This window comes from Odocoileus virginianus, chromosome 32 (assembly GCF_023699985.2).
Source record: "Odocoileus virginianus isolate 20LAN1187 ecotype Illinois chromosome 32, Ovbor_1.2, whole genome shotgun sequence".
NCBI classification, from domain to species: Eukaryota; Metazoa; Chordata; class Mammalia; order Artiodactyla; family Cervidae; genus Odocoileus; species Odocoileus virginianus.
In genome coordinates, this window is record NC_069705.1 from 10,464,853 (window position 1) to 10,486,977 (window position 22,125).

The following is a 22,125-nucleotide window of genomic DNA, read 5'->3' on the forward strand; positions in this document are numbered from 1 at the left end:
AGAAATATTTGACAATATTCAAGATGAATTCTTAATTGAAAATTCTTAGCTAACTAAGATTACACTTAATGTAGAGAAATTGAAAGTATTTCCCCTAAGATCAAGAACATGGCAATAACACCCACTCTCAATATGCCTATTCAGTTTTTGGAACTTTATTTCTGAGGTCTCCAAAGAGTTCTAATAAACTCTTTGTCTATTTTTTGTGTGTTACTACATTGACATTATTAAAGTTTTTATTAAGTTTTGAAACTGGGTATTTTCAGTCCTTCAGTTTTCCTGAAAACCTAGCTGGAGTAATTGGGCAAGAAAAAAAAAAAGTCAACCAAAGAAAAAGAGAGGCAAAACTGTGGTTATTTGCTGATAGTATGATTCTACATACAGAAAATCTCAAAGAACTGTCAAAAAACTAGAGTTATTCAATTATTTCAGTTAAGTGGCAAGATACAAAGTCAACATACAGAAATCAATCACATTCCTATATGTTAATAATGAAGCTTCTATTTCCAGCTTTTTAAGAAATCTCCACACTGTTTTCCATAGTGGCTGTACTAATTTGCATTCCCACCAACAGTGTAAGAGGGTTCCCTTTTCTCCACACCCTCTCCAGCATTTATTGCTTGTAGACTTTTGGATAGCAGCCATCCTGACTGGCGTATAATGGTACCTCATTGTGGTTTTGATTTGCATTTCTCTGATAATGAGTGATGTTGAGCATCTTTTCATGTTTGTTAGCCATCTGTATGTCTTCCTTGGAGAAATGTCTGTTGAGTTCTTTGGCCCATTTTTGGATTGGGTCATTTATTTTTCTGGAGTTGAGCTGGAGAAGTTGCTTGTATATTTTTGAGATTAATCCTTTGTCTGTTGCTTCGTTTGCTATTATTTTCTCCCAATCTGAGGGCTGTCTTTTCACCTTGCTTATAGTTTCCTTTGTTGTGCAAAAGCTTTCTGGAAACAGAACTGCCATATGACCCAGCAATCTCACTTCTGGGCATACACACCAAGGAAACCAGATCTGAAAGAGACACGTGCACCCCAATGTTCATCGCAGCACTGTTTATAATAGCCAGGACATGGAAGCAACCTAGATGCCCATCAGCAGACGAATGGATGAGGAAGCTGTGGTACATATACACCATGGAATATTACTCAGCCATTAAAAAGAATTCATTTGAATCAGTTCTAATGAGATGGATGAAACTGGAGCCCATTATACAGAGCGAAGTAAGCCAGAAAGATAAAGACCATTACAGTATACTAACACATATATATGGAATTTAGAAAGATGGTAACGATAACCCTATATGCAAAACAGAAAAAGAGACTCAGATGTATAGAACAGACTTGTGGACTCTGGGAGAAGGCGAGGGTGGGATGTTTCAAGAGAACAGCATTGAAACATGTATATTAGCTAGGGTGAAACAGATCACCAGCCCAGGTTGGGTGCATGAGACAAGTGCTCGGGCCTGGTGCACTGGGAAGACCCAGAGGGATGGGGTGGAGAGGGAGGTGGGAGGGGGGACCGGGATGGGGAATACATGTAAATCCATGGCTAATTCATTTCAATGTATGACAAAAACTACTGTAATGATTTAAAGTAATTAGCCTCCAACTAATAAAAAATAAATGGAAAAAAAAAATAAAAATAATGAAGCTTCTGCAACAAAAATTTAAAAAATCCATCCCATTCACAACAATATTAAAAACAACAAAATACTTAGAAATAATTTTAAACAAGAAAGTGAAAGATCTGCCTAATGAAAATCACAAAACTTTGCTGAAGAAAATTTTTAAAAAGATATGAAGACAAGAAGAAATGGAAAGATATCCTATGTTCATGGATTGGAAAAATTAATATTATTCAAGTGTGACACAAAACCATCTACAGAGTCAACATAATCCCCATAAAAATACTAAAGGCATTCTTCACAATAATAGAGAAAATAATCCCAAAATTTGCATGGAAGCTCAAAAGACTCCAAGTAGGCAAAATGACTTTGAGGGAAAAAAAAACCTGGAGGTATCATGCTTCTGAATTTCAAACTAAACTACAAAGCCATAGTAATAAAAACCACAGGTGTGTGGAAACACAAAAGATCCCCAACAGCCAAAACAATCTTGAGAAAGAAAAAAAAAGCTGGAAGTCTCACACTCTTTGATTTCAAATTACAGCTGGTCCTCCAAATCTGTGAGTTATGCACCATGGATTCAACCAATCTTAGATTGAAATTATTCAGAAAAAAAATCCAGAAAGTTCCAAAAAGCAAAACTTAAATTTGCTGCATTCTGGCAATTATTTACATAGCATTTACATTTTATTTACAAATATTTACAAAGCATTTACATTGTATTAGGTATTAGAAGTAACCTAGAAATGATTTAAAATAGTAGGCGCATATTGGTAGGTTATGGGCCATTTATAAAAAGAATTTTAACATGCATAGATTTTAGCATCTTTTAAGGGTCCTAGAACCAATCTCCTGTAGATATCAAGGGACAACCATTTCCTATAAAGCTACAGTAAGTAAAACAGTATGTTTTGCTTCCTACAAAGTTACCATAGTCAAAACAGAACAGTACTGGCACAAATACAGACTCACAGATCAATGGAACACAATTGAGAGCACAAAAATAAACCCACACATGCACAGACAATAAATTTACAACAAAGATACACTACAGAGAAAGGAGAGTCTCTTCAATAAATGGTGTCAAGAAAACTGTACAGCCACATGCAAAAGAAAGAAACTAGACTACTACCTCACACCATAAAGAAAAATGAACTCAAAATGGATTGATTTGAATATAAGACATGAATCCATAAAATTCCTAGAAGAAAACATAGGCAATAATCCAACTGCTGTCAATCTCATAAGGGTAAGGTTTTTGTCTCTCTGAATTGAAGGGCAAGAGAAACAAAAGCAGAATAAACAAACAGGACTACATCAAACTAAAATATTTCCTCACAGCAAAGAAAACCATCTCAAAATGAAAAAGCAGCTTACTGAATGAAAATATATTTGCAAATCATATATCTGTTATAGAGTTAATATCCAAAATACATAAAACACATATACAACTCAATAACAAAATAACAAACAACCTGACTAAAAAAATGGACACAGAACCTGAACAGACATTTCCAAAGAAGACACAGAGGTGGACAACAGGCACATGAAAAGATAATCAACATAATTATTAGGAAAATGCAAATCAGACTACAATAAGATATCACCTCACACCTTTTAGAATAACTATTATCAAAAATAAAAAATAACAAATGCTGGAGAGAACAAGGAGAAAAGGGAACCCTAGTCCACTATTGGTAGGACCAAAAATCGGTGCAGCCACTATGGAAAACATTATGGTGATTACTCAAAAAAATAAGAATCAAATTATCATACAATCTGCTATTCCACTTCTGGGTATTTATCCAAATAATACAAACACACTAACTAGAAAAAAATATATGCACTCTGTTTATTGCAGCATTATTTATAACCAAGATGTGGAAGCAACCTAAGGGGCTTCCCTCGTGGCTCAGATGGTAAAGAATTCACCCGTAATGCAGGAGACACAGATTCGATTCCTGGTCAGAAAGATCCCCTGGAGAAGGAAATGGATACCTACTCCAATATTCTTGCCTGGAGAATCCCATGTAAGAAGCCTGGCAGGCTTGGGGTCCTTGAGGTCACAAAGAGTCGGACAAGACTGAGCGACTAAACATGCACCAGTATGGAAGCAACCGAAGTGTCCATTGAAGGAAGAATGCATAAAGAAGACATAGTATACATACACAATGGAGCACTTCATGCTCAATCCCTCTGTAATGTTCAACTCTTTGCAACTCTGCAGACTGTAGCCTGTCAGACACCTCCTCCTCCTTGCTGGGATTTTCCCAGCAAGAATACTGAAGTGAGTTGCCATTTCCTTCTCCAGGGGATCTTCCCAACCCAGGGATCAACCAGGGTCTCCTGCATTGCAGGCGGATTCTTTACCACTGAGCCACAGGGGAAGTCAGTGGAATACTTACTCATCCATAAAAGGAAAGAAACCTTGCTGTTTGCAACAACATGGATGAACCTTGAAAGTATTACACTAAGAGAAATAACTCAAATGGAGAAAGACACCATATAATTTCATTCATACATAAAATCTAATAAACAACAAAGCATTCAAAAAAGCCAACTAAATAAAACCAAAAAACCTCATAGATACAGAGATCAGATTAGTGGTCACCAGAAGGAAGTGGTTTAGGAAGTAAGAGAAAAGGGTGAAGGGAGTCAACCCTTCGGCATTAGATGGTAAGCAGACTTGCGGTGCTGGTCACTTTGTAATGTATGTTTAATGTTTAATCAGATGTTTAATCAGAATGCTGTACATATGAAACTTATATAATAAAACAAACACCAACATGATACTGGGACGAAAATAGACATGCCAATCAGCCAAAGGGAACAGAGAACTTAAAACTAAACTCTGGCACATATGGTATACTAATATTCAACAAGCAAGTCAAGAATATCCAATGAGGAAAGTACACTCTTCTCAACAACCAGGAAAACTGGAGAAACACATGCAAAACAATGACATTGACTCCTATCTCACAATACCCAGAGAAATTAACTCAAAATGGATCAAAGATTTAAATATAAGATCTGATACCATGAAACCCCTAGAAGAAAATGTAGGTTAGAACCTCAGATACTGATCTTGGGTATAAATTTTGGAGCATGAAGTCAAACTACAGCATGGACAAACTACAAAAGAAAAAAATCAACAAATGGGACATCAAACTCAAAAACTTTTGCACCTCAAAAGAAACACTTACCAAAATGGGGGGAAAAAAAAACCCTACATGATAGGAGAAAAATTCTGCAAAGCATGTATCAGATAAGGGGTTAATATTAAACATATATAAAGAACTTATTCAATCTGATAACAAAAAAAAAATACACTCCAATTTTAAAATGAACAGAACTAGATGTTTTTCTGAAAAGACATACAAATGGCCAATAGGCACATGAAAAGACACTCAACATCACTTATCATCAAGAAATACAAATCAAAACCACAATGAGACATCACTTCCCACCTGTTAGTATGGCTATCATCAAGAATACAAGAGACAACTGATAGTGGAAAGGATGTGGTGAAGAGGGAAGCTTTATATATTGTTGGTGGGAATGTAAATTGGTCCGACCAATTGGTCCACTATGCAAAATAATATGGAGGTTGCTCAAAAAATTAAAAATAGACCTATCATGTGGTCCAGCAATTTCACTTCTGAGTATATACCCAAAGAAAATGAAAACTTAATTTCAAAGAGATATGTGTACTCTGTATTTATCACAGTATTATTTAATACCAAAGATATAGAAATACCCAAAACACCCATCAATGGATTAATAGATAAAAAAGATGTGCTACACATACACAATGGAATGTTTTTCAGCCAAGAAAATGGAATCCTCCAATTTTCAACAACATGTACGAACCTTGAGCACATTATGCTAATGAGATAAGTCAAACAGAGAAAAGAAGAATTGTGTGATATCACATATATGTGGAATCTAAAAAATTTAAACCTGTGAAAAACAGAGTAAAATACTCATTACCAGAGGTTGTGGAGACAAAGGAATAAGAGTGATGGGTACAAGGGTACAAACTTGTAACAAATAATAAATAAGCCATAGAAATATATTGCACAATATAATGAATATAGGCAATACTACTTTATTACAGTGAAAAGCAAAGGAGAAAAGGAAAGATATATCCTTCTGGATGCAAAGTTCCAGAGAATAGCAAGGAGAGATAAGAAAGCTTTCCTAAGTGATCAATGCAAAGAAGCAGAGAAAAAATATAATGGGAAAGACTAGCAATCTCTTCAAGAAAATTAGATACCAAGGGAACGTTTCAAGCAAAGGTGGGCACAATAAGAGACAGAAATGGTATTGACCTAACAGAAGCAGAAGATACTAAGAAGAGGTGGCAACAATACACAGAAGAACTATACAAAAAAATATCTTAGTGAGCCAATAACCACGATGGTGTGATCACTCACATAGAGCCAGACATCCTGGAGTGTGAAATCAAGTGGGCCTTAGGGAAGCATCATTACGAACAAAGCTAGCGGAGGTAATGGAATTCCAGCTGAGCTTTTTCAAATCCTAAAAGATGATAGTGTGAAAGTGCTGCACTCAATAGGCCAGCAAATTTGGAAAACAGCCATGGCCACAGGACTGGAAAGGTCAGTTTTATTTCCAATCCCAAAGAAAGGCATGGAGAAGGGAATGAGAACCCACTCCAGTATTCTTGCCTGGAAAACCCCATGCACAGAGGAGCCTGGCAGGCTACAGCCCATGGGGTCGCAGAGCTGGACGCCACTGAGTGACTAAGCACACAAGAAAGGCAATGCCAAAGAATGTTCAGACTACCACACAACTGCACTCATCTCACACGCTAGCAAAGTAATGCTCAAAATTCTCCAGGACAGGCTTCAACAGTACGTGCACTGAGAACTTTCAGATATTCAAGCTGGATTTAGAAAAGGCAGAGGAATCAGACATCAAATTGCCAACATCTGTTGGATCACAGAAAAAGCAAGAGAGTTCCAGAAAAACATCTACCTCTGCTTCATTGACAGCACTAAAGATGCTTCAGCTTCACTGACTACAGTTTGACTGTGTGGATCACCACACACTGGAAAATTCTTCAAGAGATGGGCATACCAGACCACCTAACCTGTCTCCTGAGAAACCTGTCTGCAGATCAAGAAGCAACAGTTAGAACTGGACATGGAACAACAGACTGGTTCCAAATTGGGAAAGGAGTACGTCAAGGTTGTATACTGTCACCTTGCTTATTTAACTCATATGCAGAGTACATCATGCAAAATGCCAGGCTGGATGAAGCACAAGCTGGAATCAAGATTGCCAGGAGAAATATCAATAACCTCAGATATGCAGATGACACCACACTTACAGCAGAAAGTGAAGAGAAACTAAAAGAGCCACTTGATGAGGTGAAAGAGGAGAGTGAAAAAGCTGGCTTAAAACTCAACATTCAAAAATCGAAGATCATGGCACATGGTCCCATTATTTCACGGCAAATAGATGGGGAAACAATGGAAACAGTGACAGACTTTATTATTTTGGGCTCCAAAATCACTGCAGATGGTGACTGCAGCCATGAAATTAAAAAAACGCTTGCTCTTTGGAAGAAAAGCTATGACCAACCTAGAGAGCATGTTGAAAAGCAAAGACATTACTTTGCTGATAAAGGTCCACATAGTCAAAGCTATGGCTTTTCCAGTAGTCAAGTATGGATGTGAGAGTTGGACCATAAAGAAAGCTGAACACCAAAGAACTTATGCTTTTGAACTGTGGTGTTGGAGAAGACTCTTGAGAGTCCCTTGGACTGCAAAGAGATCAAACCAGTCAATCCTAAAGGAAACTGTCCTGAATATTCATTGGAAGGACCGATGCTGAAGCTGAAGCTCCTGTACTTTGGCCACCTGATTCAAAGAGCTGACTCATTAGAAAAGACTCTGATGCTGGGAAAGACTGAAGGCAGGAGGAGGAGGGGATGACAGAGGATGAGATGGTTGGATGGCATCATTGACTTGATGGACATGAGTTCAAGCAATCTCCAGGAGATGGTGAAGGACAGGGAAACCTGGCATGCTGCAGTCCATCAGGTCAGAAATAGTTGGACATGACTGAGCAACTGAGCAACAACAAATGTACTATAATTGTGTGTGTGTGTGTGTGTGTGTGTGTGTGTGTGTGTACATGCTCAGTCACATCCAACTCTTTGGGACCCCATGAACTGTAGCCTGCAAGGCTCCTCTGTCCATGGGATTCTCCAGGCAAGGATACTGGAGTGGGCTGCCATTTCTTCTCCAAGGGATCTTCCTGACCCAGGGATTGAACTTGCATCTCTTTTGTCTCTTGCATTGGCAGGTGAATTCTTTGCAACTGACCCCAATTGGGAATCCCTATAATTATGTAATGTAGTAAACATCACCACATCAGCAATCAGATAACAATATATCAGTTCAGTTCAGTTCAGTTGCTCAGTCATGTCCGACTCTTTGCGACACCATGAATCGCAGCACACCAGGCCTCCCTGTCCATCACTAACTCCTGGAGTTTATTCATATGTAAACATATATAAATATATTACAGTAAAACACTGTACAACTTAAACTTACAATATTTTACTTCAAATTTATTCAATTAAAAAAAACGCTCAGAAATTTTCCTGAATATGGTAAAGCACATCTATTAAAAGAAAAGCTTATATCTAATATCATATTTAATGTTGTCATAAAACTTTCTCCCCAAAAATAAGAACAAAGGAAAGAAGGTCACTCTCAGCACTTCTAATAAAAACTATAATTCAGAAAAGTCCACTGCAATTTTTATACTAGTGATGTAATTGCTAAATAAAATTTTTAAACTATCAAAATAAGCAATCTATAGAAGAAATAAATAAAGAAGATCTGAATAAGTTAAGAGATACACAGTGTGCACAGATTGGCATAACTAATATTGGTAAGAAGGTAATTCCCCTCAAATTGATATATGAATACAACACAGTTCAAATCAAAGTTCCTACAACTATACACCAATTCTTCAACTTATATGAAAACAAACTGGTCCTAGAATAGAAAAAGTATCTTGAAAAAGAGGACTAAAGTTTATTGATTTACACAAAATGTTTTTAAGACTTACTGTAAAAGTACATTAGTTAAGACTGTGTAATTAGCATAAGGACAGACAAATACACAGAAAAGTATTGAGGGAAAGACACATACATATGGTTGTTTATTATCCTAGGAACAGGTGTTAACTGTTCTCTAAATGTTTGGTGAATTTACCTGTGAAGGAAGCCACTGGTCCTGGATTTTTTGTTGGTAATTTTATTACTATTATTACTGATTCAAAGTCATTACTGGCAATTGGCCTCTTCATCTTTTCTATTTCTCCCTGGTTTATTATTAGGAGAATACACGTTTCTAAGAATTTGTACGTTTCTTCCATTTTTCCCATTTTACTGGCATATTATTATTTGAAATAATCTCTTATGATCCTTTGAATTTATGTGGTGTTGGCTGTAGCTTCTCCTTTTACATTTCTGAGTTTATTGTTTGGGCTCTCTTTTTTTCTTGATGAGTCTAGCTAAAGGTTTATCAGTTTCCTTCTTCCTTCTCAAAGAATCACCTCTTAGTTTCATTAATCTTTTTAATTTTTTAGCCTCTATTTCAATTACTCATACTCTGATCTTTATTATTTCTCTGCTTCTACTAACTTTGGGTTTTATTTCTTCTGTTTTTTAGTTCCTTTAGGTGTAAAATCAGGTTGCTTGATATTTTTCTTATTTCATAAGCTAAGTTTGTATCATTAAAAATTTCCCTCAGAAATGCTTTTTCTTTTGCATGGATTTTGGATTATTGTGTTTTGTTTTCATTAGTCTATTTGATTTCTTCCATGATCCATTAGTTGTCTAGCACTATATTATTTAGCCTCAACATGTTTCTATTTTTTGTACTTTTTTTCTTGTAGTTTATTTCTAGTCTCATAGCATTCTAGTCAGAAAAGATGCTGGATATGATTTCAATTTTCTTAAATTTTTCTGAGATTTGATTTGTGGCCTACCCTGGAGAATGTCATAAGGCAGCTGAAACAGTGTATTCTGTTGCTTTGATGTGGAATACTCTGTATTTATATCTATAAATTCCATCTGGTCTGATGTGTCACTTAAGACCAGTCTTTCCTTAATGATTTTATGTCTAAATGATCTGAAGATGTAAGTGAGGTGTTAAAGTCCCTTACTAATATTGTGTTTACTGTCAATGTCTCCTCTTACATCTGATTTTTGCTTTATGTAATTAGGTGCACCTACGCAAGGAGATCCAACCAGTCCATCCTAAAGGAGATCAGTCCTCGGTGTTCATTGGAAGGACTGATGCTGAAGCTGAAACTCCAATACTTTGGCCACCTCATGTGAAGAGTTGACTCACTGGAAAAGACTCTGATGCTGGGAGGGATTGGGGGCAGGAGGAGAAGGGGACGACAGAGGATGAGACGGTTGGATGGCATCACCGACTCAATGGACATGAGTTTGAGTAAGCTCTGGGAGTTGGTGATAGACAGGGAGGCCTGGCGTGCTGCGATTCACGGGGTCGCAAAGAGTCGGAGACGACTGAGTGACTGAACTGAACTGAACTGATGTTAGTTGTTTTTGTTTAGCAGCCAAGTCATGGCCGATTCTTTTGTGACCTGCATCTCTTGCACTGGCAGGCAGATTCTTTACCACTGAGCCACTTGTCCTATGCGGATGCATGTACATTTACAAACATTACATCTTCTTGGATTGATCCCTTAATTATTATATAATGTCCTTTGTCTAACAGTCTTTGTTTTGAAGTCTGTTTTATCTTATAAAATTAAGTATTGCCACCTCAGCTTTCTTTTGATTTCCATTTCCATCGAATACCTTTTCTGATTCCCTCACTTTCAACCTGTGTGTGTCTTTGCAGCTGACCATGGGCAGATCTGAAGTGAGTCTCTTGGAGGCAGTATATGTACATATATAGGTCTTATTTTTTTATCCATTCAGTCATTCTGTTTCTTTTGATTGCAGCATTTAGTACAATTACATTTACAGTAATTATTGATAGATATGTACTTATTGCCATTTTGTTAAATGCAGGATACTAAAGCAATAGGAATCTGTTGCATTTCTGTATACTAATAATGAATTAACAAAAAAGAAATATAAAGACAATCCCATTTAGAATCACATCGAAAAGAATAAAATATCTAAGAACAAATCTAAGGAGGTAAAACACCCATACCAGGAAAACTGTAAGACACAAATGAAAGAAACTGAAGATGATAAAAGCAAATGGAAAGTTATACAGTGCTCATGGACTGGCAGAATTAATGTTGCTAAAAATGCCATAATACCCAAAGCAAGCTACAGATTCAATGCAATTCTATCAAAATATTAATGACATTTTTTCACAGAACTAAAACAAATAATTCTAAAATTTGTATGGAAACATAAGACTCCAAACAGCCAAAGCAATCTGAAGAAAGAAGAACAGAGCTGGGAGTATCATACTCCTTGATTTCACACTACAGTACAAAGAGACAACATCAAACAGCATGATACTGGCACAGAAACAGATACACAAATCGATGGCACAGAACAGACAGCCTAGAAATAAACCCATGCACTTATGGTCAACTAAATTTCAACAAAGGAGGCAAGAATATATAATAGAGAAAAGATAATCTCTTTAATAAGCAGTGCTGGGAATCTGGACAGCTACATTTAAGGAATAAAACTGAAACATTTTTTCACACCATACATTGAAATAAACTCAAAATAGACTAAATACTTAAATGTAAGACCAGAAACCATAAAACTCCAAGAAGAAAACTTAGGCAGAATACTCTGACATTAACTGCAACAACATTTTTTGAATCTCTCTTAAGGCAAAGAAAACAAAAATAAACAAATGAGCTCTAATTAAACTTAAAAGCACAGGAAAACTATTGGTTAAAGAAAAAAATAGCCTACTGAATGTGAGAAAATGTTTGCAAATAATATGGTTGATGAGGGGTTAATATTGAAAATATGTAAACAGCTCATACAACTCAGTATCAAAAAACCAATCTCAGTATCGTGAAAGTCGTGTCAGACTTTTTGTGACCCCATGGAATGTACAGTCCATGGAATTCTCCAGGCCAGAATACTGGAGTGGGCAGCCTTTCCCTTTTCCAGGGGATCTTCCCAACCCAGGGATCGAACCCAGGTCTCCCACATTGCAGGCAGATTCTCTACCAGCTGAGCCACCAAGGAAACCCAAGAATACTGGAGTGGGTAGCCTATCCCTTCTGCAGTGGATCTTCCCAACCCAGGAACTGAACTGGGGTCTGCTGCATTGCAGGCAGATTCTTTACCAACTGAGCTATCAGGGAAGCCCTAGTATCAAAAAAAACAACCTGATTTAAAAATAGGCAGAGACTTAAATACACATTTTTCTAAAGACATGCCAATAGGTACATGAAAAGGTGGCAACATCACTAAACATTAGGGAAATGCAAATCAAAACCATGACTGAGAGATCATCTCACATGTGTCAGAATTACTACCATCAAAAAGACCACAAATAACAAATGTTGATGAGCATGTGGAGAAAAGAACCACTGTACACTATGTTTTCCACTATGGAAAACAGTATGGACATTCCACAGAAAAACAAAATTAAACTACCATATGATCCAGCAATTCCATTCCTGAATATATATCCAAAGAAAACAACACTAATTTAAAATTACACATGCACCCCAATGTTCATAGAAGCATTATTTATAATTGCCAAGATGCAGAAGCAACATAAATGTCTGTCAACAAGTTAATGGATAAAGAAGATGTGGTGTGTGTGTGCATATATATATATATATATGCATTTACATATGTGTGTGTATATATATGCACACATATATATACATGTGTATATATGTATATACACACACATATGTGTATAATATATGTATATTATTCAGGCATAAAAAAAGAATGAAATTTTGCCATTTAAACTACATGAATGGAACCAGACAGTATTATGTTTAGTGAAGTAAGTCAAACAAAGACACTCTATGTTATCACTTATATGTGGAATATAAATTTAAAAATGAATGAATATGACAAAACAGAAATAGACCCTCAGATATAAACGCCAAACTAGTGGTTATCAGTGGGAACATGGAAGAGGGTGATATGGGGGAATCAGAATCACCCACTGTTCAGATTGTAACTTTAACAGTTTTCCCTCCATTGTGATTCCAATGTGAGGCAATATCCTAAAGGATACTTTATGGTCTGCTCCCACATTAATCTTCAATAAGACATTTATCAAATGTCCAGAGGTTAAGCACAGATTTGAAAATACTGCACATATTTAGTCTGGAACCAAAAGCTCATTCTAGACTTCCTGTTTTTCCTATCAGCAATAATTTTAGGGGAATAGTCTTAGCATTTGTCCAAAACTCTTCAACCTATTAAATCTAGATAGCATATTCTTGTATGCATTTTAACTTTATGTCATTATTGCCAATATTTTGCATGGCACCCAGTCATATTTGAGATATACAGCATTTACTACAGAGGGATGAACAGAAACAATAAATTTATCAATTTTCCAATTATTAGACTTACTTCCTCAGTACCACAGTCACAGACTTCATTCCCCTCCACTCTGCCATTGCCACAGATTGATGCTGGGCGTCTCTGCATTTGTGGCTTATTCTGAAGACACTGGGCCCCCACGTTTGAAATGAAGTTTTCAAAGTCCCTCAAACTGCAATTGCTAAAAGTCTTCATACCACTGGATTGCCTAAACATGGATCCGTATAATGTCATTGGCATTATTCTTCTGAAAACACAATTCTATATTATACAAATCAATTTCAAAATGTTAAATTCAAGAGGTAATGATAAATGTTCATAACAAAGGCTTAGAGGCCAGTCATTCCTCAGGAGGACATGTGATTTCATTCACTGAACACACATTCTCTTAAAACAAAATTAAGTTCAACAGGAAAAACTAAGCAACCCAATTAGAAAATGGGCAAAGGATTTGGATACACATTTCTGCAAAGAAGACACATATAAATGAACAATGGGTATATGAAAAGGTCATCAACATCACTAATCATCAAGGAAGTGCAAATCAAAAGAAAAAACAATGAGCTATCACCTCATACCTGTTAAAATAGCTATGATTCTTTTTTTAATTTATTTCTTTAACTGGAGGAAAATTTCTTTATAACATTGTATTGGTTTCTGCCATACAACAACACAAATCAGCTATAATTATATGTATGTACCCTCCCTCTTGATTCTTTAAAAAATAAATGAACATTGTTGGCAAGGACATGGAGAAACTGGAAACTTGGTACATTGTTCATGGAAATGTAAATCCAGTCTCTGCTGAAGACAGTAAAGAGGTTCCTCAAAAAATTAAAAATAGAATACCATATAATCTAGCAATCCTACTTCTAAGTATATATCCAAAACTATTGAAATTAGAATATCTAAGTGATATCCATACTCCTATGTTTATTGCAGCAATATTCACAATAGTAAACATATGGCAGCAACCTAAATGTCATTGAAAGATGAATGGATAAGCAAAATGTGGTACATACTTGCAATGGAATATAACTTGCAATGGAATATTATTCAATCTTTAAAAAAGGAAGCAAGTTCTGCCATATGCAACAACAGTACAAAATCTCAAGGACATTATGCTAAGTGAAATAAGCTAGTCACAGAGTAGAAAATACTTCATGATTTCATTTATATGAGATATTTAGAAGATTCACACCCACAGATGCAGAGTTGCCAAGAGGCTAGGAGGAGCAGGAAATGAGGAGCTGTAAAATGGGTATAAAGTTTCAGTTATACAAGATGGATAAATTTTAGTGATCTGCTGTTCAACATAGTACCCATATCTAAGTAATAGCTTTAAAACTGGTTAAGAGAACTCCTGTTGAGTATTTTCACTATATATATATGTATATATATATAAAGAATACAGTAGGGTTTCCCTGGTGGTCCAGTGGTTAAGAATCTGCCTGCCAGTGCAGGAGACATGGGTCCAATCACTGGTCCAGGAAGATCCCACACGCCTTGGGGCAACTAAGCCCCGCACCACAGCTTCTGAGTCTGCCCTCGGGAGCCCTTGAGATGCAACTGCCGAGGCTACATGCAGTAACTACTGAAGACCAAATACCCAAGAGCCCGTGCTCCACAACAAAAGAAGCCACTACAGTGTGAAGCCCGCGTGCCAAAACTAGAGGGTAGCCTCCACTCTCCACAACTTGAGAAAGCCCACACACAGCAGCAAAGACCCAGGGCAGCCAAAAATAAATAAATAAATAAATACTAAAAAAAAAAAGAAAAAGAAAAGAACTGAGTAATTTTGGAGAATGACAAGATGGCTTCCAAATGATCAAATGACTTCCAAAGAGTAGGAAGACTCTAAGCTAACCTCCTCCCATGTGCACATCAAATCTACAATTTACAGAGCAACTACTGATAATAAAGATTAGAAGAGTAGCAGAAAAGGTCTTTTACAACTAAAGATATGAAGAAGGAACCATAAGTAGATGAGTGGGAGGGGTGGAGGCATGGTAAAGTCAAGACTCATACTCCTGGATGGGTGACCCACCAGTGAGTTTGGCTCTAGCCTCCTCAAGAGCAGCCTTCCCCACCAGTCAGCTCTGCCCTCACCACCAGCCTCCCCAACAAAAACATACTACTAACCTTAGTATCTCTTGAACTCTGACCCCACCATCCAGTGGGCAAACACCAACCTCAGTACCACCAGAGCCCCATGGCCTGCCATGTCAGGACCCAGCTGACCCACTAGCAGGCAAGCAACAGCCCCAGGACTCTCTGAGCTCCAGACCTACACATGAGCAGATTAACAGTATTTTTGAGACACCTTGGGCCCTTTATTCGGCCAACCTGAGATTCAGCCTTGCTCACTAGCAGGCTGTCAACAGCTTTAGGACAACTGGACTGTGCAGTAAGCCATTTCAGGAACTGGTCCCACCCACCAGCAGACAGACACTAGGTCCATGCAGGACCCCTGGCCCCACAGCCACCCATCTCAATCCCAGTTCCAGCAACCACTGAGCAATGGGGCTCCACAGCCAGCCTCCTTGTGACACAGCTCCACCCACCAGTGGCTGGTGGCATCTGAACAAGGAAGAGATTAGCCATCAATTGAAGAGGGGCCAACCCAGCCAAGTCTACAAGACAACCCACAGTAGTTAGCCCATGGCAACAGAAGGATACTCATAGCCCTCTCAGGGGGAACCACTAGAGCATATAGCGCTGGTGACCACAGAGGAATGTGCTGCTGGGAGTCCTTACTCCCTTCACTTCTGAACTCATCTGTTGTACAGACTATGTTAAAAGTTACCTACTTTTTAAAAGCAGATATAAATTAAGTCATCAAAATAATATATTAGGAAGATCACTGAAATAAAGAATGAAGTTTGTACAAATACATTTTAATGCTCTTTTGCTACTTGGTTTAAATTAATTCCAATATATTAACTGTCTTCTATATGAGGTCAACATGAAGTAGAGAAAATAACAAAGATTTGAGCTAGATAAACTTGCTGACTAGTACCAACCTTGTGACTTAATGAGATTTTAAGCAAAATGATTAAACTCTCTAATTCTCAGTTTTCTTATCTCCAAATAGGGGTAATATCCATCCACTTCACAGGCTTGTTATGAGGATTAAATGTTAATAAGTAAGTGCCTAATTAAACTCTCTGGCTTATAGTAAGTGACTAATAAATCATTGATGAGATTACTGACATCAGCTACTGTTGTCCACTTATAACCTGTGTATCTGATGTAGAATCATTCAGGCTCTGTGTACTCAACAGCATTTTAAAAAAACACATGGAGGACGTCAGATGGCAGCCAGGACCCTATCGTGAGGCAGCAGGAGCCAAGTAACCTGGCAGTTCCTTTCGCTACGGACCTGTTGCTGTGCGCAGTGGTGGCCAGAGGCTTCGCAGGTGAGAAAATGGCATTTGTGAAGAGTGGATGGTTGCTGTGACAGAGTACCATTTTGATGCACTGGAAGAACTGGTTTGACCTGTGGTCAGATGGTCAGCTGATCTATTATGATGACCAAACTCGGCAGAGTGTAGAAGATAAGGTCCACATGCCAGTGGACTGCATCAACATCCGCATGGGACATGAATGTAGGGATATTCAGCCACCAGATGGGAAGCCAAAAGACTGTATGCTGCAGATTGTTTGCCGAGATGGGAAAACCATCAGTCTTTGCGCAGAAAGCACAGATGATTGTTTGGCCTGGAAGTTTACACTCCAGGATTCCAGGACAAACACAGCTTATGTTGGCTCAGAAATCATGTATGATGAGACAGCTGTGGCTTCCTCCCCACCTCCTTACACAGACTGTGCTGCACCAACCCCTGAGCAGGCATATGGCTATGGTCCATACAGTGGTGCACACCCACCAGGAATTCAAGTTGTCTATGCTGCAGATGGACAGGCTTATGCTGTACCCTATCAGTACCCATGTGCAGGACTTTATGGACAGCAGCCTGCCAACCAAGTCATCATTCGTGAGTGGTATCTAAACAATGACAGTGACCTGGCGCTGGGCATGCTGGCTGGAGCAGCCACAGGCATGGCCTTAGGGTCTCTGTTCTGGGTCTTCTAGAGTCCTTGGAATCTAGCTTCTGATACCCTGTGTGCAATCATATAATATGCAGGGCATTTCTGTTTGTTATAAATGTTTTTAATAATAGCTTTAATAGTTCTTTTGAAAGTAGTGACAGAATACTTATAAGTACATAGAAGTACTGCAGAGAAAGATTTGGACTATATGGGGCCACTGGCTCATTCGAGGAGTTTCCTTATAAAACTCTCGCAATACTTTATTTGGACACACCTGTTTTGAAAGGCCATTTTCTTTTTAGAGTTAGGCCTTAGTTCTTAAGGGATAATTTATTTTAGTATTTTGCTGGTAACATGGTGATGTAGGAGTGAGTGAATGACTGTGGCAAGACTGCAGCTTTTTTGGTTTAATGTCAGACTTTGAAACCTCAGACCAAAACTGGCTGCGTGTTACTTCAGGAGTTATAGGCTGGAACCTTCCTTAGGCAGTGGTGTGATATCCCACAGCCTCTGGGACTCCAGCAAAGCAGACTGCTCAGGATGATGGACGGGATGGCAGTTCCTTCCTTGAAAATGATGCTTTTTCATTTTATTCTTATTTGTTTGTTTCTGGTTGTGATACTTAGAAAGTATCCCAAATTAGGAGTAGACTTGAGTGTCAACATTTTAGGGCTTTATCATTTAAAACTTGAAGAAGGCACAACTCCAAAAAAGTGTGTGGAGGTAATTTATTTTATTCAGAGGCATCATGTTTTTAGTGTTTGCTTTGAGCGTTCTTTATTGCCACTTCAGCCTACTTACAGCTTATTTTTCTACTTGTTGAGAAAGTAATATTAAGAGAATGGTGAGGAGAGTGAAATGAGAGCCATAGTTGCCGTGGTCCTGTTTCAGAGGATTGGGCTGCACTGAGGATGCGTTTTATGTCTTTCTGAAGGCTGTTAATGGGCCCATCTCCTGTCCTGGGTAGGACTGGGCACTGTCCCCAAGCTCTGTGCTGTATGGTGGGGGAAACTCAGGTTATAGATGGGAATTTCAGCCTAGAGACATGAATGACCTGCTCAAGATACCTCTCCACCTGACTAGGACACCAGCCTTGCTTTTATTTCTGACTTTAGTGAACCATTTAATTTTGAGACCCAACTTATATGCGAAGCTCTGAAAAACTGAGGGTCCTGCATTTCTGTTATTTCTTATTTATCTATATAAATTTTAAAACTTCAGTTATTCCAGTTTTCTGTCCTGCATGTTTTAAAAAATGTACATTTACAAAGACACAATGACAGTCTCTGCCCCTATATTCCATGTGGCCATGTTTCCACAAAATACACTCCTGGTAGCACAAATTCTGTTTATATTTTATGTAACCAGTTACAGACATGGTTTTTTGTTTCACTTATCAGTCCACTCCACCTCTGAGGGAGACTTGAATAGATCTATCTCTGTATGGAAACTAGATGCCTAATGAGCATTGTGGTGACCACAGGTCTGTTTCCCAGCCAGTTCCACTGCACCTGTTGACACTGGAGAGTCTGCTTCCAGCTGGAAAGAAGTATACTTGGCTGTCATCTCTTTTGATGTGTCATGTGGTGGAAAGTTGCCAGATGTTATGTGTGACAACACTGGTTTTGATGGTTAAAAATGTTACTTATTTTACATCATATGTAATAAGAATAGCTTTGTTCAGATGGTAATCATTATTCAAGCTGTATGCTTTAGAAACAAAATACTAAACTCAGTTTTTAATGTTGCACTGGAGTGTTAATTTTGAACTAGGAATTACTGGAACCACAGGTACTGAGTTATGTCACTGAAATGCCCTTGAAGCAGATGGTCTCCCTGTGTTCCCATGGCTGCCTCCTGACAGACTGGAGGGAGTTGTGGACTGGAGTCCTGACGTACATGTGATCCCCAATCTCCAGTCCCTGTCCCTAGCTGGGCAAGCCATGCTGGGCAACTGTAGTTGAATCTGGAAATTCATTGTCCCTAGTGACTTGATCCTGACAGGAAATGCATGCTCAGCATAAAGATGGGCTGAGATGCTTCATTTCCCTGGCCCCAATTCTCATAGATGCCAATCTTTGGTCGCCTCACTTAGGTAGTCCTAAATCAAGAAGTTAGGTGAGTTGGAAGGAAATTGTTCACTTTAACTAAAGTAAAATGTTTAGCCAGCATTTTACTTCCATGTGTACTTTTAAATAACTGGCCATTAATATTGAACACATGCCAGTCTGCTTGTTTCTTAGCTCTGTTCGTTAAATTTCTTAGTTAACTTCAGAGTTAGATTTAAAGAGAAGGGAGAGGTGAGCGACTGTGTTTCAGATCAACATTCATGAAATGGACCAGACTGGGATGCAAGATCTGAATTATGGGAAAAGTTCCTGCCATTGATACAGAATGACCCGTGTTTGCTTTCTACATTAATTGTGATTCTGTGCGATCTTTTTCACCTTCCGAAGTTTACAGACACTGGCATGGAATGTGGTTCCATTTTTTCCCCTAGGGTTGATCTTTTTTTTTCTGATTGCTTGCCTGTCTCTAGTATTCTGTGGTGTCTTAAGAACCAGTTTTTCCCTGTATATGCAAATTGTATGTTTATAAGTGAAAATGTTAATACATTAAATAATTGTTAACCTTAAAGCACAAAAAAGTAAAAAAACACATGGAAAAAGACAAATGGAAATAATATTTGCTTTACTTACACACATTCTTTGAAAATCACATAAAATAACATATGAGAAGTACTGCAGACATGCAAAAGATACATCTATATACATTCATAGATAGATCTTATATATTCATTTATATACCTTACACATAGATGCAAATAAAATTGTTAAATTTCATTAAAATTAAGATAACATTTGCCCTACACACTTCAAAAAAGTTTCTTTAAGAAAATGGAAAATATGTATGAAAGCATTTGATATATCACAAAGCAGTATACAAATCCAAAGGTTTATTAACACAGATTCTAAAGCCAGAATGACTGGGTTCAAAACTCTGGACTGCCACAACCAACTATCTGACCACAGATAGTTATCCTTTTTATAATTCAGTTTCTCATCTGTAAAGGTGAGAATATTAGGACCTGCCCTACGGAGATGCTGTGAAAACCAAATGACACAACATATGCAAAGTGTTTGAAATACCCTCTCACACACAGCAAGTACAATGTAAATATCTGTTATTTTTATTATCATTAATACCAGACTCTGGGTGAGCTACCCAAAGCATCCTGTCATAAGCATACTTGAAAATAGTTGGCCAAATGAACAACAGGCCCAAAGTGGCAATTCTCATCTTGTTTATACAGCTATATAAATCTTATATTTGATTCAATAAACAGTATTGTAATTTATACATTGAAATTTAATAAAATTAAATATTTTATACATATAAATATTATTTTTATATATAACACATGTAGAACTAGTTTATAATGTAACATGTCTGTATACAAAAATATGTATGTGTTTGAGCTATTTTTAGAATGTAAGAACTAACTTTAGGTGGTGCTTACAACTATAAAAAGAGTATGTTTTCAAGTAATGGCCTTTGACTTTTGTTTGTTCTTCAGTTATGAATAGGTCATACTTAGCATAGGCCCTTATTACAAATGAAAAACTTTAGAATACTTATGACACCTGCTATAGCCCTTGTATCATATACCATGTGAGGAACATTGGCAAATTTATAAATCATTGTAGCTAATCCATCACATACTTGTGAAACTTTACAATTTAAAAAACACTTTTCCATTATATTTTCTCATTTTGTTCTTATATCACTCTGGAAAACAAGACAATAGGCATAATCATTTCCATTTTAAAGATGAGAAAACTAAACCTAAGCAAGGTCTAGTAATTTATCCAAAGTCACACAAATGTTATGTCATTTAGATTGAAGTTTTCCAAGAATATTAATATACTCTAAAAACAAAGGTCACTTGTTGTGAGCTACAGATATTTTTAAAGATCCCTTACGTGATTTCATAAAATACACAGTCTATGGGAAATTCCTTTGGTAATGTATCTTGTAGACTGGATTTGTTATTTTGTTTTTAATACTAACCTTCCACCAAACTACTCTTAGGCTTATAATTTCATATTTAGATTTTGTGGTACTTGGTCCATTTATTAATTTGCACTATAAACAAATACTAAAAACTTTCACTTGAATTATTTAAACAAATTATTGATAAATTCAACAAATAAATAAAATTTATTTTTGGAAAAACTTACAGGGCTTTTGTACTCATTATGCAGATGGCTCCTGAACATCGACATTTCTTTGGGTCATCATATGATATTCCCAGACTGAGTCCCAGCATCTGGGTAACAATAACTGAAACTGCCTCCAAAGTTATCTCCTGGGGATACTACATCAACATCAAAGAAAATTCAAATAAAAGACAATTCACTGAAGGGTAGTAAAAATAGTATTTTTCTAATTAAGATCATTTTATTGTTTTATCAAGTACTTAAGAATATGGAAATACAGTTCCTTAGACAACTAAGAACCTGAAGCCCTTCTTATGAGATTTTATTAAGATATAAATGTATGAACCTATGTATGAACCATGATTTGACAATTGAATGCGTAAGATAATCCTTAAATAACTGTCATAACTACCTAAGTGTGCTATTTTTACATCAGATTTTTGGCTATATGGACCATGATCTTCCATTTGCCTAATTTCTTAGACAACGATCATGTTCATGCAGGAGAGTCCACATGATGCTCCACTTCCCAGCTCACAAAGTGGCCATGTAACCAGAGTACTCAGTCGCAAGTATGCTATGTGCTTCCAGCCAATATTCTCAAAGATACAGGAACTAGCATCAGGAGAAACCACAGAAAACAGATCCT

The 22,125-nt window shown here is 37.3% G+C and overlaps 1 protein-coding gene and 1 pseudogene across 10 annotated transcripts in view; one reads left to right on the forward strand and one right to left on the reverse strand.

Annotated features, from left to right (window-relative positions):
- ADAM32 (ADAM metallopeptidase domain 32) overlaps nt 1-22,125 on the reverse strand; it is a 154,440-nt gene that overhangs the window by 60,286 nt on the left and 72,029 nt on the right. For all 10 annotated transcript variants that reach the window (XR_011485100.1, XM_070459859.1, XM_070459858.1 and 7 more), the window contains 2 exons: nt 21,498-21,634; nt 13,237-13,414 (listed from right to left, as the gene is read on the reverse strand). Coding sequence is in view for 9 of the 10 variants with exons in the window: in XM_070459859.1 (XP_070315960.1) it covers nt 13,237-13,414; nt 21,498-21,634 (315 nt within the window). In the remaining variant the exon portion in view is untranslated. The remainder of the gene's footprint in view (nt 1-13,236; nt 13,415-21,497; nt 21,635-22,125) is intronic.
- On the forward strand, nt 16,667-17,299 carry LOC110126552 (pleckstrin homology domain-containing family B member 2 pseudogene; annotated as a pseudogene).